The sequence below is a fragment of the Aphelocoma coerulescens genome, chromosome 12, assembly GCF_041296385.1.
Source record: "Aphelocoma coerulescens isolate FSJ_1873_10779 chromosome 12, UR_Acoe_1.0, whole genome shotgun sequence".
NCBI classification, from domain to species: domain Eukaryota; kingdom Metazoa; phylum Chordata; class Aves; order Passeriformes; family Corvidae; genus Aphelocoma; species Aphelocoma coerulescens.
Window position 1 is genome coordinate 4,282,592 of NC_091026.1, and position 14,182 is coordinate 4,296,773.

The 14,182-nt window shown below is 44.1% G+C and overlaps 1 protein-coding gene across 2 annotated transcripts in view; it reads left to right on the forward strand.

Moving 5' to 3' along the window:
- The window catches only part of RBM6 (RNA binding motif protein 6), a 57,757-nt gene that overhangs the window by 3,488 nt on the left and 40,087 nt on the right, over positions 1–14,182 (forward strand). For both annotated transcript variants that reach the window (XM_069027530.1, XM_069027531.1), the window contains exons 2-5: positions 945–1,054; positions 3,249–4,587; positions 5,347–5,436; positions 6,415–6,484. In XM_069027530.1, coding sequence (XP_068883631.1) covers positions 1,011–1,054; positions 3,249–4,587; positions 5,347–5,436; positions 6,415–6,484 — 1,543 coding nt within the window. In that variant the 5' untranslated portion in view covers positions 945–1,010. The remainder of the gene's footprint in view (positions 1–944; positions 1,055–3,248; positions 4,588–5,346; positions 5,437–6,414; positions 6,485–14,182) is intronic.

Here is a 14,182-nt window from a genome sequence, read left to right on the forward strand (position 1 = left end):
TGCCTTTCCTTGATGAGAGCTGCTCCAACCAGGCCTGGCAGTGACTGTCTGTACTGTCCTCTGTCCCCTGAACCACTGGAGTTAAATAATCCCTCTTTGGAACAGCGTGTGAGCCCCAGGTCTCCCAGCCTTGGTCTGGTGACATGGCAGCCCTCCTGCACCAGTGCAGCTGGATTGGCCAGGGGAGGTTTGAGGCCATCAGGTTGTCATCTCCCTCAAGTTTTCTCCATGCTCTGCTGCAGCCTTTTTTTCTCTTTTTCTTTTTTTCTCTTTTTTTTTTTTTGGCAAGACGGAAGTACTTCCTATTTCAAGTCCTGGCTTTGGTTATCGCCAGGAAATCCTCACCTTCTCTGCTGGTGGGAGGAAGTGGATGAAATTTTAGATTTCTGTTGAGGCAAGTGTTACTTGCGTCACTTCGCTTGATGAGGGCAGCGTTGGAGAACAGTGCCTGTCATGATTTATTGGCAAAACCTCCTCTGTTATCTACATACTTCTGAGGGCAGAGTATCCATGGTAGACCAAGAGTGGTGATCGTTTCCTTGAACAGCAAAGAGCTTTTGGCAAAAATAGTTTGGATTAAGCATTAATTGCAAACTGTTGTTCGGCAGTGGTCCTTGTTGTTTATAGATGGCGGCGTTCTCACATTTCTAGCTGCACCCTGAATAGTGTCAGACAGCACAGTATGTTGGAAAGCTCTATATTAATCAAAGCAGATATCAAATTGTTTGCCCACCATATTGACAGTTTGATTTCAGGAGTCATTTGACGCTTAAAAATTTGAACGTGGAGAAATGCAACACTTGAGTTCATTCATGCCTGAGTGTGGGCTTGTTTATCTGTGGATCCTAATCAGATGTTACATGTACCCCTTCTAACCAGCAGTGTTCTTCCCATGTCATATGTGTTCTTTGTGGCTTATCATCATCATGTTATTTATTCAACAGGTTGTGGTGTCTGGGTGTTGTTAGAGTGAATTAACCATTTCTGGAAGCCTACCAGACAAGATCAAAATGTGGGGAGACCATCGACAAGGCAACAGAATGGGGTCTTTTCGGTAAGCACTTAAATGTACAGTTTGTTTCAGGAACTATTAAATACAATAAGCCGTGGGAACTCTCTGTTCACTGTTTTGGTAGAAGTTGTGAGGTCTCTATGGAGCTAGTTGTGATTGCCAAAGGACAGACAAGTTCATTGATGGTTTTTGCATTTCTTTGAAGTTTTTTATCTAGTTTTTAAGCAACAGCTGCTTTTAATATTTCTAGTCATTCTCCACACCACCTTTTCTAGTGATACTTAGTTTAGCTGTTGTGAGCTAAGGTGATGTGCCATATGGCTTTTGGTGTTATTTGCTATTAACACCTGTAAGAGAAAAAAATGAGTTCAGAAATATTGGCACATTCATTGCACACGTGATTTTATGAAAAATTTTGAGAGTTTAATTCTTTCCATGAGGTTAATAAGTCCATATATCATAGAATCACAGAATGGTTTGATTGGAAGGGACCTTAAAGCCTGTCTTTAAGACCATCCCAACCCCCTGCTATGGGCAGGGACACATTCCACTATCCCAGGTTGCTCCAAGCCCCATCCAACCTGGCCTTGAACCCTTCCAGAGATGGGGCATCCACACCTTCTCTAGGCAACCTGTGCCAGGGCCTCACCATCCTCACAGGGAAGAATTTATTCCTGATATCTAATCTAAACCCACTCTCTTTCAGTCTAAACCAATTTCCCATTGTCCTACCACTACATGCACTTCCAAAAAGTCTATATCCCCATACACTCCCTCATAAGACATTTTTGAATGTCACTGCAACTGTTGTAAAGATTTATGTGCAGCTGACCTGCACAGCACAATATTTTTATTAATTTGTGTTCCTCTGGTTGTTACTGGGACCTGTGTTTTCAAGAGAGCTCTGGGTATAAAAATGAAGCCACCAAAATCTAGAATTTGCCTTTGTTGTGCATAATTCTTTCGTCCTTTGCTCATGTGTGCACCTCAGTTCCTTGAAAATCAGCATGATAAAGGTACTGTTCATGGCATACCTTAGGTTTCTGCCATAAGAATACTTCAAATAGTTGTCTACTGTAATGTGTTGAGAAAGCTGATGAAAATCAGCGTCCTCCAGAACATGTAGTAACAGTGTTGATGAGAGTGATTGTGTTTTGTGATGATATCAGTAGTGCTGTTGTGATGATTTTTAAGTGGATTTTATTGGCATCATTCTTTAGTGTATTGGGTGGGGAATGCTGACCTTGATCCAAATTTTAATTGGTATTTTACATGGTGGTGAAATGGACCGTGTACCTTAGGAAATCTGTGTATGCTTTGATTAATCTTGGTGAGTGATTCTCTAGTGAAACTCAGAGTACAACATGACTTGCTAAGGAAATGTCCACTGCTTTGGGTAGCATTTGGTGTTATTTTAAAATGTGCTGATACTGTATTATTCTGTTTTTTAAAAAATGTATTGGAGCCTTGCTTAGATGAAAAATCAGATAGTTCCATCTCAAAAAAAAAAAAGCCCCATTGGTTTTTGAAAAACTGCCTTAAGAGGAAACTTCTTCCTGGTGTTTTTATGGAGATATTGGGAGAGCTCATAGCCTTAGTCTTATGAACTTGGTGTAAGACAGTCTGGAGGCACGAGCACAGGGATATCTTGGATGTTGATTGTTGGCATAGTCCTGTGAGGCACCCTCAGTGTCTGAACTGATGAACTGATGGCTTTCAGAATTTGCCAGTTTGGACTCCAGCACAAGGAAGCATAAATGAGTCTTTGTAGCATGTTAATAAAGAATAAAGCCTGTTTGGTACCCTCTGCTTTCACGTGCCTCAGGATGATGTGTTAAGTTAGCTGTGTCCGTACTGCCCGGAGAGGTTAAGCTCCTGGGTTCCTCACAGGCATGTGCTGGTGATGCTAATGAACCAACACACCAGCTGCTGGCACCTCAGACAGCTGCAGAGCTGTGTGCAGTGCAGGACTATGTGGATTGCTACCATCATTAACCCATTAATATTGCAGGTATTCCCTGTTGAGTGCTTCTGGAAATTGTGCTGAAATGGGAGCACCCAAGTTTACTTTCTCACATCTGTCGTATGCTGCCTCATCTTAAACTGCCAAACATCAATATCTTCTGCGGATCTTAGACTGTTACACAGCTCTATAAAAGTTTAGAGAAGAATGTGCTGCTGTGTAGATTTCAGACTCTTAAGCACGTTATGAATAATACTGTCTTTATTTCTACAGTGGGAGCCAAGAAGACAGGTTTGCTCCCGGGTGGAACAGGGAATATCCTCCTTCCCTTGATAGTCTTGGTCAAGAAAGACACTCTGGCAACTTCTCTGGCAGAAAATCACTTCCTTTTGATATCCAGGCACTCTCAGGCCTCCTCAATCCTCAGTTTGCCAACAGAGAGGAACCTTCTTTCAGCTATGGAGCTAGAGATGGACCACGTAGTGACTTCAGAGGTGGGGAGGGGCACCACGATTTCAGGGGCAGGGATTTCCCACCATCTGACTTCCAGGGCAGAGATGAGTCTCAGATGGATTTCAGAGGCAGGGAGCCACCCCCTTCTGAGTACAGGGGCAGGGATATGTACTCTGGAGACTTCCGGGAGAGAGAAGGGCCCCCTATGGACTTCAGGGGTGGGGATGTTCCTTCAGGGGACTTCAGGAACAGGGACACGTTCCGCATGAACTACAGGGACAGGGAAGCGCATAATATGGATTACAGGGCCAGGGACGAACCTCCATCAGACTTCAGGGGAAGGGGGTCTTACGATTTAGACTTCCGAGGTCGAGATGGGCCTCATTCAGACTTTAGGGCAAGAGACATGTCTGAGTTAGACTACAGGGGCAGAGATCATTCCTATTCAGACTTCAGAAATAGGGATGTACCCGATATGGACTTCAGGGGTGTGGGCACCTCTGATCTGGACTTCAGAAACAGGAATGCACCATCATCAGACTTCAGAAATAGGCACAGGTCCCGATCTGATCAGGATTTTAGGAGCAGAGATGTGGCTCCTCCCATGGACTTTTCAGATAGGGAAATGCCTCCCGTGGATCAAAGCCTTGTAGATTTTAGGCACAATCAATCTACTGTACCTTTAGCAGAAAGAGAGGGCTCTGGCTTAAGCACCAGCAAAAGAGATGAGTCTGCACTTAGTCTAGACAGAACTCCCTTTGGTAGCCAAAAAGGAGAATTTCAACACTCGGAAGCACCAGCCAGAGAAGAGGAATCCCTGGGACTGGGTCTTGAAGATGACACTTCGCACAATTTCCAAAATAGCCGCGGACCTCTTCCTACTCTTCAGGACCAAGAGGAGCAACCTCAGACCTTTGCTAACAAGCAGCAACAGCAGCAGCTTTCTGGGGGGGAGCCGCAAAGATCCGATTCTGATCTTGGGTTAAAGGGTGAAGGTGACCTGGATTTCCTTGGGAGGCAAGATACAGACTACCGGAACATGGAATATTGTGATGTGGATCACCGGCTGCCAGGGCACCAGATGTTTGATTATGAACATGGCAAGTCCTTTTCAGAAGGAAAACCCAGCAAAGATTCTAGGCCCTATAAGAGCCTTCAGGTAGGTGGTTTTGTCAATTGATGTTTCTCTTAAATGTGTGTTTGCCAAAGAATGGAAGGAGTTGGGAAGGAGTCTTCATCCATATCCCATCACTTCAGTTCTATTCTAATTCACCATCTTTCTCTGAGATTGTTCTCTGCTCCAGGTTATTTAATGGGCACCCTTTCTAGCTCAGAAACACTTCTCAGGAGAAGTGCAGTTCAGAAAGTGAGAGTTGCTAAGTATGTAGAACCAGATTTGGTTCAGAAAGTCCCCAAGTTGAAAATGGCCAGACAGAGGGTGTTGGGGAGAGTGGTTACAGATAAACTTATTTTGTTATTTTCTCTTGGATATTGCTTATGAGCAGTATCAGAGAGAAGCTGCTGGCTTGGGTGGGCCTGTGTACAACTGTTCTCGTACATACTTTGTTTTCCTTCAGGGTTATCTTGGAAATCTGAAGGTAGTGGTAACTACTGAGTTAATAACTGCTATTGAATTTGAGTAACTACTATTGAATATGAATCTCCCAGTGCTGGAAAACAGAGAGATATGATTTGCCCATTTTATTTTCCTGGAGCCAGATCTTACTGTACGGGTCAGTGAACATGTGAAGAGCTCCTCCAGAGCTCCCTGAATCTCAAACAGAGGTTAAAGCTTTGAGTCAGGCATCTTATGGGCCTTTGCCTTTGAATTTTCTCCTCGTTTATTTTGCTACTGCTTGTGTATCTTGTGAGCCAGCATCTCTCATTTGTAAAACCATCTTGATTGTGTGAACTCAAGGACCAAGATTACCGGACCTGCCCCAAGTATGTGAAGCCAAGCAAGCTCATTCGACTAGGAGGAGTGCCTGAAACTGCCACAAAGGATGATGTAAGTGGGATGTTTCTCATCCAGAAACTTCTGTTGAGGGTTTCTAAAGTACCACTTTTAGGTCTGGTTAATGTATATCAGATGGTCTGTCATTTCCCCAGGGGAAAATCCAGATTTAGAAGTCACTGCAATGTTACCTGTTATCTGATTATTCTGGGTTTTTGGGGGTTCTAGAAGTGATGAGTTTTTCTGCAGTTGCATGTGGGGTGTTGATAGCTAGAAGCCTTGACTCCAGGCTCTGTGACATGCCTTACTTCATCACTGCTTTATATATACCAAATATTGTTACTACTATTTTGGGCTCAGAAGACATGTAGTGTCTAAGTGAACTTGTTTGTTCTCAGTTACTTGAAATTGCTTAAATGAGGTCTTACAAAGATGGAAAAGATGTCTGCTGTTCCTGCTGGTTTTAGTAAAAAAACATAAAATGATCTAGGCTACAGGGTGAAAGTAGCTCTGTTTCCTAAAGCTTCTACTACGAATTAGGACTTTAGTTTGGGGTTTTTTTTGTTTGTTTGGTGACAGTTCCAGGCATGAGAATCCCTACATGCAGCAGTTTTTGCTAGGGTTAGCTGCAGGCTTGATATAGGAGAACTCACAGCAGGAACTTTGTCCTTCAGAGGATGATAAGACTCAGAACAGTTGTACTTTGATTTTCTTAAAGGCAGTAGGACATCTTTGAGCTTAAGTAAGGATCTGAGTTGAACTGTCTGGCTGAAACCAGTGTAATAAACCTTTGAACAGTTGAATTGTGGTGTAAATGGTGCTCAGTTCTTCAAACAAAACCCAAAAATACTTCTCAAAACCTGGTAACAATTCTCAGGTACTGCTGGAACTTAATTAGGAAAGTGTGTCAGTTTGTAACGGGCTTAACCTAGAAAGAATAGAACTCTTGGAGAGATGGAAATGTGCATTGGCAAGTACCTTGGGTTTGGAGGTTTGATTTTGGAGATGAAGTGGATCTCGTTTTCCCTGTAGATCCTCAACGCTTTCCGAGGGCCTGATGGGACACCTGTGAAGGACCTGCGACTGAAAGATTACAGCTCAGGTGAGAATGCTTCTCCAGTGCTTCTAGTTTCAAGGTGACAACAGGGTATTTTTTTACACCAATATCCTCTTAAGCAATTTGCTTAAAGTTTAACATGCGCTAATTGCACTTATTTTTTAATGAAAATGCCCTCTGAGTTTTGTAGTTTGTCTTCTTGTCCTCAAAACTGATGGCTATACTCACTGCTGCCTCAGAGGTAAAGCATGTGTCCAGCTGCCTCAGGAGAGGTGTAGGAGCAGCAGGAAGAGCACTAAGGCTGTTCTAATAGCTATCAAGAGTAAAGCCATGGGACAGCAGGTTAATTCCTCCATAGTTTTTTTTTTTTAACTATTACTAAATCTTGTTTCTGAGGTGGTCTTACTGTGGAACAAATGCTGCACAAATAGTATCCTCAGGAAACCTGTTCCATCCTAACATTTCTCCTTCAGTAACCTGAAACTGGTACCCTGCTTAGGTACGAAGACAGGTTAAAAAAAAAAGACAAAGTAAGTTTTATAAGCAAATATCCAAATACTGGTCTGGATTCTCTTCCTCATTCAAAGAATAAAGTTCTGCTGTACTTCTGATCAGTGTGTATAGGATTCTGAAGAAAGAAATATTTTACAAGGCTGCTTTGTGAGAAAGTTGTACTGGAACAAAGATGTGCGATGGTAGGAAGGGTGAGTCCTGGGGATTGGTTTGGATAATACTGGTAGGAAATACCTGGAAACTGGTATTTTATTTTAATTTTTTTTTAAACCTAGGAGAGCAGAGGCTTCTACATTCATCAGTGCTTTTTCTTCATTTCCAGTATGGGTTGTATGTGAAGCAGCTGGACTTCTTGGTGTCAATACATTATATAAAGGCTTCCAATGTGTTTAGTAACTGGGGAGAGAAACTGGGGCAGTGGGGTATTTCTCAAGTATATTTTTGTTTCTGGAAGCCGTCAAAGGAGATTTCACAACCTTCTCAGGAACCTTTGAACTAAAGAACATCCCTGTGTCACGTTATCTGGCCCAACAAGCAGGGCTTAAGGGGCACAGTTAGTCTTTCTTGCTTCCTTTCCTCTTTTCTAAGCATAGTTCAGCATGGCTGTCATCACTCCCACAGCGCTGACTGCAACACAGTAATTGCAACATGCTGCTTTCTTGCCTGTGCTGTTGAGATTTGTCAGTTGTTGTGGGTTTTTTTCCTTCTGAAACACGTCACTTCAGTAATAAATCAACTTGAACTGGAAATTTCTTCGTAAGTCTCTTCCCATGTACGTTATTAGGACTTACTGCCCTCATTAGAGAACTGCTGTTTCTTCCTTCCCATTCCCTTTTTCAAAGGCTGGTCAGGATGAGACTCAGGATGAGTGTCTGAAGTTATGTGCAGAAGCTCCGCTATCTGCAGGTGGTCACATGTGATGTGAGGGTTGCAGTTTTCTGCTGTCTCTCCAAAAGCTGCATTCTGTTTCAGGCTGTCTCTTCAGCTGCAAAGTTGGATTTTAAAAAAGTTTTTCTGGCAATTGTGGGGAGGCAAAGAAAGAAGTTAAAATTAGCTCATGTTTTATGAGCTGTGTAAAGCTGTTGTTTAACCCCGTCCAGTCAACATCAGTCATTTAAGCGGTGTAGCTTTGTTCTAGGTTATGTGGAGGCTCCAAAGTCTTTGTTTTGCATTATGTCCCGAGGCTGCATTTAAACAGCTCTCTGATCCTTCTTGCACAAGATGGATATGTCTAGGGCAATAAAAGCTTCCTGAATTGTGAATACTTTTTAGAAATTGGGTAACTAGAAGCTGTAGTAAAATTAATCCAGCTTTTCACATTAGCTCCTCCTAGAGAAGTGTATAGAATTGAATTAATATTAACTTCTGAAAAGCTAAACCTCTTTGAAACTAGAGGCCAGTCAAGGGCTAAATGATGCTTTTGTGGTGGCGTTTGTATGTAAATATCCACAAGAATTAAAAGCAAACCTTTTGGGTTACTGATGTCTCTGGGATACACCTGCACTGCTGTATCAGCTCGGTGGGACGATGGCAGCCTGGCTCAGAGGAGCATGTGCTAAGCTAGTCTGAGTGGGTTGTATATTTTTGAGTGCTGTCCAGAAATGTTAAAAATAACATTAATCATGAGTATGCATGTTGAGTGTGTTTGAGAGAAGAATGCCTGCAGCTGTGGGGGGAACAATAACAGCCGTAACAAATAACACACAATTAACTCAAAATAAGTGAGGTTTGGATCAGTTTCTCAAAAAGATAACGCTTATCATAAAGCTTATCTCAGCAGCTTCAATGTAATGATTCCACTGTATGATCTTTCACAAGACTCTTTCTAGTTTGGGGAAAAATATGTGGTTGATTTTTCTTGGAAAAAGCAGCTCAATTTCTTTATAAAGCCCCTTTTTTTTACATACTGTGTATGTGCGAAGGAAAGTCTATTTTCACTGAAGGCTGTGCTTAGAATGGAACACTGTTCTTAATATACCTGGTGTGATTTTGGTATGCATTCAAGCTGTTGATTCTTTAGATTATTTTGTCTCTGAAGCCCACAAACTGAAATGGTGGCTAGATTTTAAACAAGGCAGTGAAAGGAGAGACCTTAAGAAGTGGCATAGTAATTCTATTTAAATCAAAGAGGCAGATATTTACAATGATAAAATGTCAAAGTCAGATTTTATAGTATTACCCTAAAAGACATTAACTTGTAATTTCCATCAGTTAGATTTTTGAGCTGATGCCTGTATGTTCAGACTGAAAGTGCCAAATCCATTTTTGGGGGGAAGAGGGCTTCTTCCAGTGTGATGCGTAAGCCTTGGCAGAAATAACTGTATTAAATCTTTCAGCTTGCCTTCTCAAGTGTGTTTGGTCATGTCTGTCCAATTAACCTTTGCAAAGAACAAACAACTTGAAGTGACCATGGAGCCTTCTCAAAGACCATCAGCTGCTTTGGTGTGCAGTATGCCCTGGAGCCTTGTGTGGAGAGGCAGCGCATGGATGTCCTGCTGATCCCGTAGATGCTTGCGGTGATGACTTGTCAGCAGCTCTCTGGGAAGGGGCTGTGAGCTCCCCCATCCCATCTGAAGGTGCTTATGTCTTCTTGCTGGGCTCAGGGCTTTCATGTCGCTTTACACTGTGGTGTCCTCTCTGTGGAGGTGTTAGTGCAGTGTGTGACAACACCGGCTGCTCATGGCGTGGGGTCTGTCCTCCTGTTACTGTCTGTGCTCCTGCCTTGGTGCTGACTGCCAGGGACTTGAAGCTGATGCCTTTTGACCTTTGAGGAGCCTAACATGAACACACCTTGCCCTCGTTTTGATTTTGATCATATTTTAAACTTACCTCCTGTCTGAGTCTCATCAGGCTTTATTGCTACTTCCCTGACTAATGTCAGACATAAGCCTGAGATCTCATCTTGAGGGTCTGATATGCACAGAACTTTGGCTGGGCCACACATGTGCCCTGGAGAAGGAAGCACGTGGAGGCAGCCTTCTGTTAAAGGGCTGCTTATCTTAAAAGACACTGCAGTGGTGTCCAAAGTAATGAGTGAAAGCACGAAGCATACTCTGAGCCTTCTGTTCAGATTGTTCTTCTGGATGCGGCGTGCAGCGGAACAAGCTTGGAACATGTGTTTTCCAACCAGGATTCCTGTTAGTGTTGGTACCAGCAGCTGTGAAAGCTGTTCAGGGAAAGTAAGCCTGAGAAATGGCTGGCAGCCCATGAGACTTATCTAGTTCATTCCATAAGCCCATCTGGGGAACTGAGAGGAATTTTTGCTGGGCTGGGAGAGCCTGATGGAGAACGGACACTCTCACTGGGGTGGAGAGCAGCATGGCAGAGAGGAGCTCTGAAGTGGACCTGGAGGGACCAGGTGAGCTGGATTCCAGTCAGCAGGAGCAGTGAGATCTACCCCAGCCCCTTTATGTGCTCTCTAAATTAGTGCAGCACTTCAGAAACTGTGAGATTTGGGTTTTTTAACCCTATTCTGACCCTTCCAAATACTCACTTTTGAACCCTGGGTGGGGATGTGGGAACACAGTATGGCACCCCTGAGGAGCAAAGCACCCATGGAACTGGAATGCCTGGGGCAGGTAGAAGCTTCCTGAACAGCAGTAATGCTTGGGCCAGAGCAGTGTCCATATGGATACAGGTGACTGATGCTAAGGGACAAGCTTCTTCCTGTGGTGGAGGAACACCCAAGAAATGCAGTGCCACCTAAAAACATGAGCTGCTTTATGGCAGCTGCCTGCTCCATTTTAAAAAGCTTTTGTTTTAGCAAGTATTATTGCCACGAAGTGTTCTTTATTGCTTGCTCAGCCACCTTCTTCCCTAGCATTCATGTTCTGTTTAATTTCTCCAGACCAGCCCATTATGTGGTGCTTGGAGCTGCTCCCCTCATGCCTCCCTGTGTTAAACTTAAAATTGCCTTGGCCGAGTCATACAAGAAACTGGATTATCTTGCTTGTTCTCTCTAAGCTCTGCCGCATTGGTGCCCTGTTAAATATTAATAAGCCCCTTAGATAAATCTTTAAAAGGTGCTGCTTTTTTTTCCCCCTCCAAGCGCAGTCTATCTTGTATATCACAACAGTGAATCATTGGTTTCAGGAATATATCAGGAAGCCTCTGGAATTCTAAATCGTATTTTTCAGTGTTATATGTTGCTAAAACTCATAATCTAAGGGTCCAGAAGTTTCCAGCTCATGATGGAAAAATTTGTGCCGTTTTTTTTTTTGGTTGATTTTTTTTTTTTTTTTAATTGGTGCACCTCTCCACAGTAGGGGTAAGTTCTCCATTTTCCATGGCTGGAGTGCATTCCAAGGCAGTGAGATCTCCTTTCCCTTGAGGCGGATGTGGCTGTGCATTTGTCAGGCCCACATATAACAGGGTTTTATCTTCCTTCCTGTGGGTGGTGTTTGGGTAGGGCTGCTCTTGGAGGCCAGAAAAGCTGGCAAGATGCTGCTCCTGCCACAGGTGCCATCATGCTGCAGCTCCCAGCCTTAGGTAGGACTGGAGAGGTGAGCTGCTCCTCTGCAGGGGGAGCGAGTGTTTCTGGAACTGTGCCAAACAGAAACCATTTTGTTTCCTTTCTGGAGTGATGCAGTCCCCTTGGGGAAACCTCTCTGAAGGGTGGATTTGTGGCCAGCTAGTGGTTTCCCCATACAGAGGGCTTGGCACCAACCCTCTGGAGTTAGATGAGGACTAGGTCCCACAAGGACTTAGATTCTTGGGTTTGGTACAAAGAGCACACTGTGGGTTGCTGTGGGACATCTCTAGCACACGCTGTGGTGCAGAGGGCATCTGGCCTGTTGTGCTAATTATACAGAGGACAGCTTGGCTCACCATCAAGGCTGGTGCTGATGCACAATAGGACGAATAATCTCCTGTTGCTGTGCTTAGTGCTTTGCACAGTGAAGGTTGTGTGGCCCACTCTGCTGCATCAGCCATGACTCAGGCATGCAGACCTCAGGCACTTGCTAAGAGCTGAGGTGACTGTCCCTGAGCTCATGAGATGCTGTAGCACACAAGCAGTTTCCCCTTGAGGTGTGGTCAGATCCTCCTGTCATCAGCAGAGTTCTGCAGACTGCCAGGCTCACCTGCCAGGACTTGTGGAAATATCTTCAGCACTGATCTGCCTGAACCAATTGATTCTAGTTTGTAGCCAGAATAGCCTGCCAAGAACCAAAAAATACACTTAGCTGGAATTAGTCCATGGTCATCAATAGCAATCCGTGCCACTTTTCCCAGCTGTGTGGGCAGTAGGCTTTTAGCTTGCCTTGCTTGGTTTCAGGGCACTAGTGCATTGTTTCTTGGAAGCAAAAGGTGTTTTTGCTCCTCTTTCCTCATCTGTGATGTGGTGGCTTAGGAAATAGGAAGTACAAATCTGGCCTAAGTCAGTGTTTGTGGTAGGTTATAAGCCTATTCCGAAAAGGCAATGAACACATCTATCCATAAAACATGCACACAGCCTTTGTGACATGCAGAATCCATTTTTACAAAGATGCTCATTCCTTTTGCATCTCTGGAGCAAAACTTCATGGCTCTGCACAGTGTACTGACATTACCTTGATTGCCTTGTGCTAAGATGACAAGTCATATATCCTGGAGACCAGGTTCACGTTATCAGCATTTTAAAACCAGCTTCCTGGATGGAAGCTTACAGTCCTCTCTCGTGGAGTTCAGTGAAAGCTCCAACCTTCCTCAGATTCCAGGTTTCTGTACAAACATAATGCTGCGATACTTTGTCTTTAATAAAACTACAGTGTGTACAATCTTAGCATTGGGGTTTTTTCTCTCCTCTCCTTTGTGCTGGTGTATAAACTGTCCTCCTTTATGAATGTTGGACAGCCATTTGGGGCTCTGACTGTAGTAGTTCCTGTAGTTTATGGAGCTGCCAGTGTCTGCCTTTGAGGGTGTCTCAGGCAGGTCCTTTCTGTGTCTTGTTCTCCAGGATGGAGGGAGGAGGATGGACTGTAGTGCTGTATCTTTCAGAGTACAGCTCTGTTTCATTTCCTGTGGTTTCAGTGCTGTTCTCTGTCATGAATGAGTGTGTAAGAGTGTACTTCTTTACACAGAGGGACAGCAGGAAGTGACAGGCCTTTTCCCAGCAGCAGGTGGGGCTTGTAAATGCTCAGCCTTTGAAAGGAATTGGGGATATGGCTTGTTGCAGATTGTCCTGTTTATTCTAGTACAGCTCTTCAGCTTTAGTAGCTCTGAAGACCAATTTATCTGTGCAGTAAAGAGATCTGACAAATTTATGGATGCTCAGAATCTACCAGCTGGTATTGAGAGAGCTCATGATTTTGGCTTCTGTGGCAGCATAGATAGATTGCCGCCGTCTCTGCCATACTGTGGGGGTGCCCTCCAGCTTTTCAGACTGGTTGGACAGATTTATTTCCTCTGCCCACCGTAGAAGGCACTACTCTGGTGCCCATCCTCACTGCAAAGGCAGTGCCTGCTGAGTAAGCGCAGGTACAGCCACTCCTGAGCATGTCCAGGAGCTCCTGTTTGCTTGGAAGCATTGAGTGTATGATGCCTCCTAATAGTAGTCCAGTGTAATAGCACAGAGATCCAGAGAAAGCCCTGTGTTCTCCAGCATTTTCTTGTGATGAGGTATTCACTGTGGTATGGATGACCTACATCCACATCTTTCCTTGGAGGAAACAGGCAAATCTTGTGCATGGAGTCATGGGCACATTGCCAAAATCTCCCACTCATGAGGTAGATCTTCCTTTCAACCACGGAATGGCAGATTCTCTGAGAACAGGGTGCACAGTCCCTGTCTCCATTACCTGAGCTCCACAAAGGTCAGTGTGTGAGACTGCAGATTCCTTCAGGGATATAGAAATTCTTCATAATCCATACTCCATGCTGTAGTTGCCCTTGGAGCAACAGAACTTTCTTCTCTAGCATGGGTGAAACTCTGTGGAGGATTTCCTCAGCTGCACCCTGCTCTGCCCAGTGTAGTGTCCTTTGGTGAGCTGTTACATGGAGTTACTTTAATGGGAGACCATCTTCTTCCCATCGCAGAGGAGAGGGAATATCTTTGTGTTGCACCAGAGCAGCCAGGGGTTTGTCACAGTTGTTTTTGCAGAGGCAGCTGATGGTTCTCCATGGACATGAGGTGACCTAATGCCTTAAGCTTGTTGGGGTTGTGCAGGAGCACGACTGACTGCACGCTCATTCCTAGAATCAAGAAGCTGGATCGCCTCTCGGATTGGATGCCTTTGTCATGTTGCCATCCTG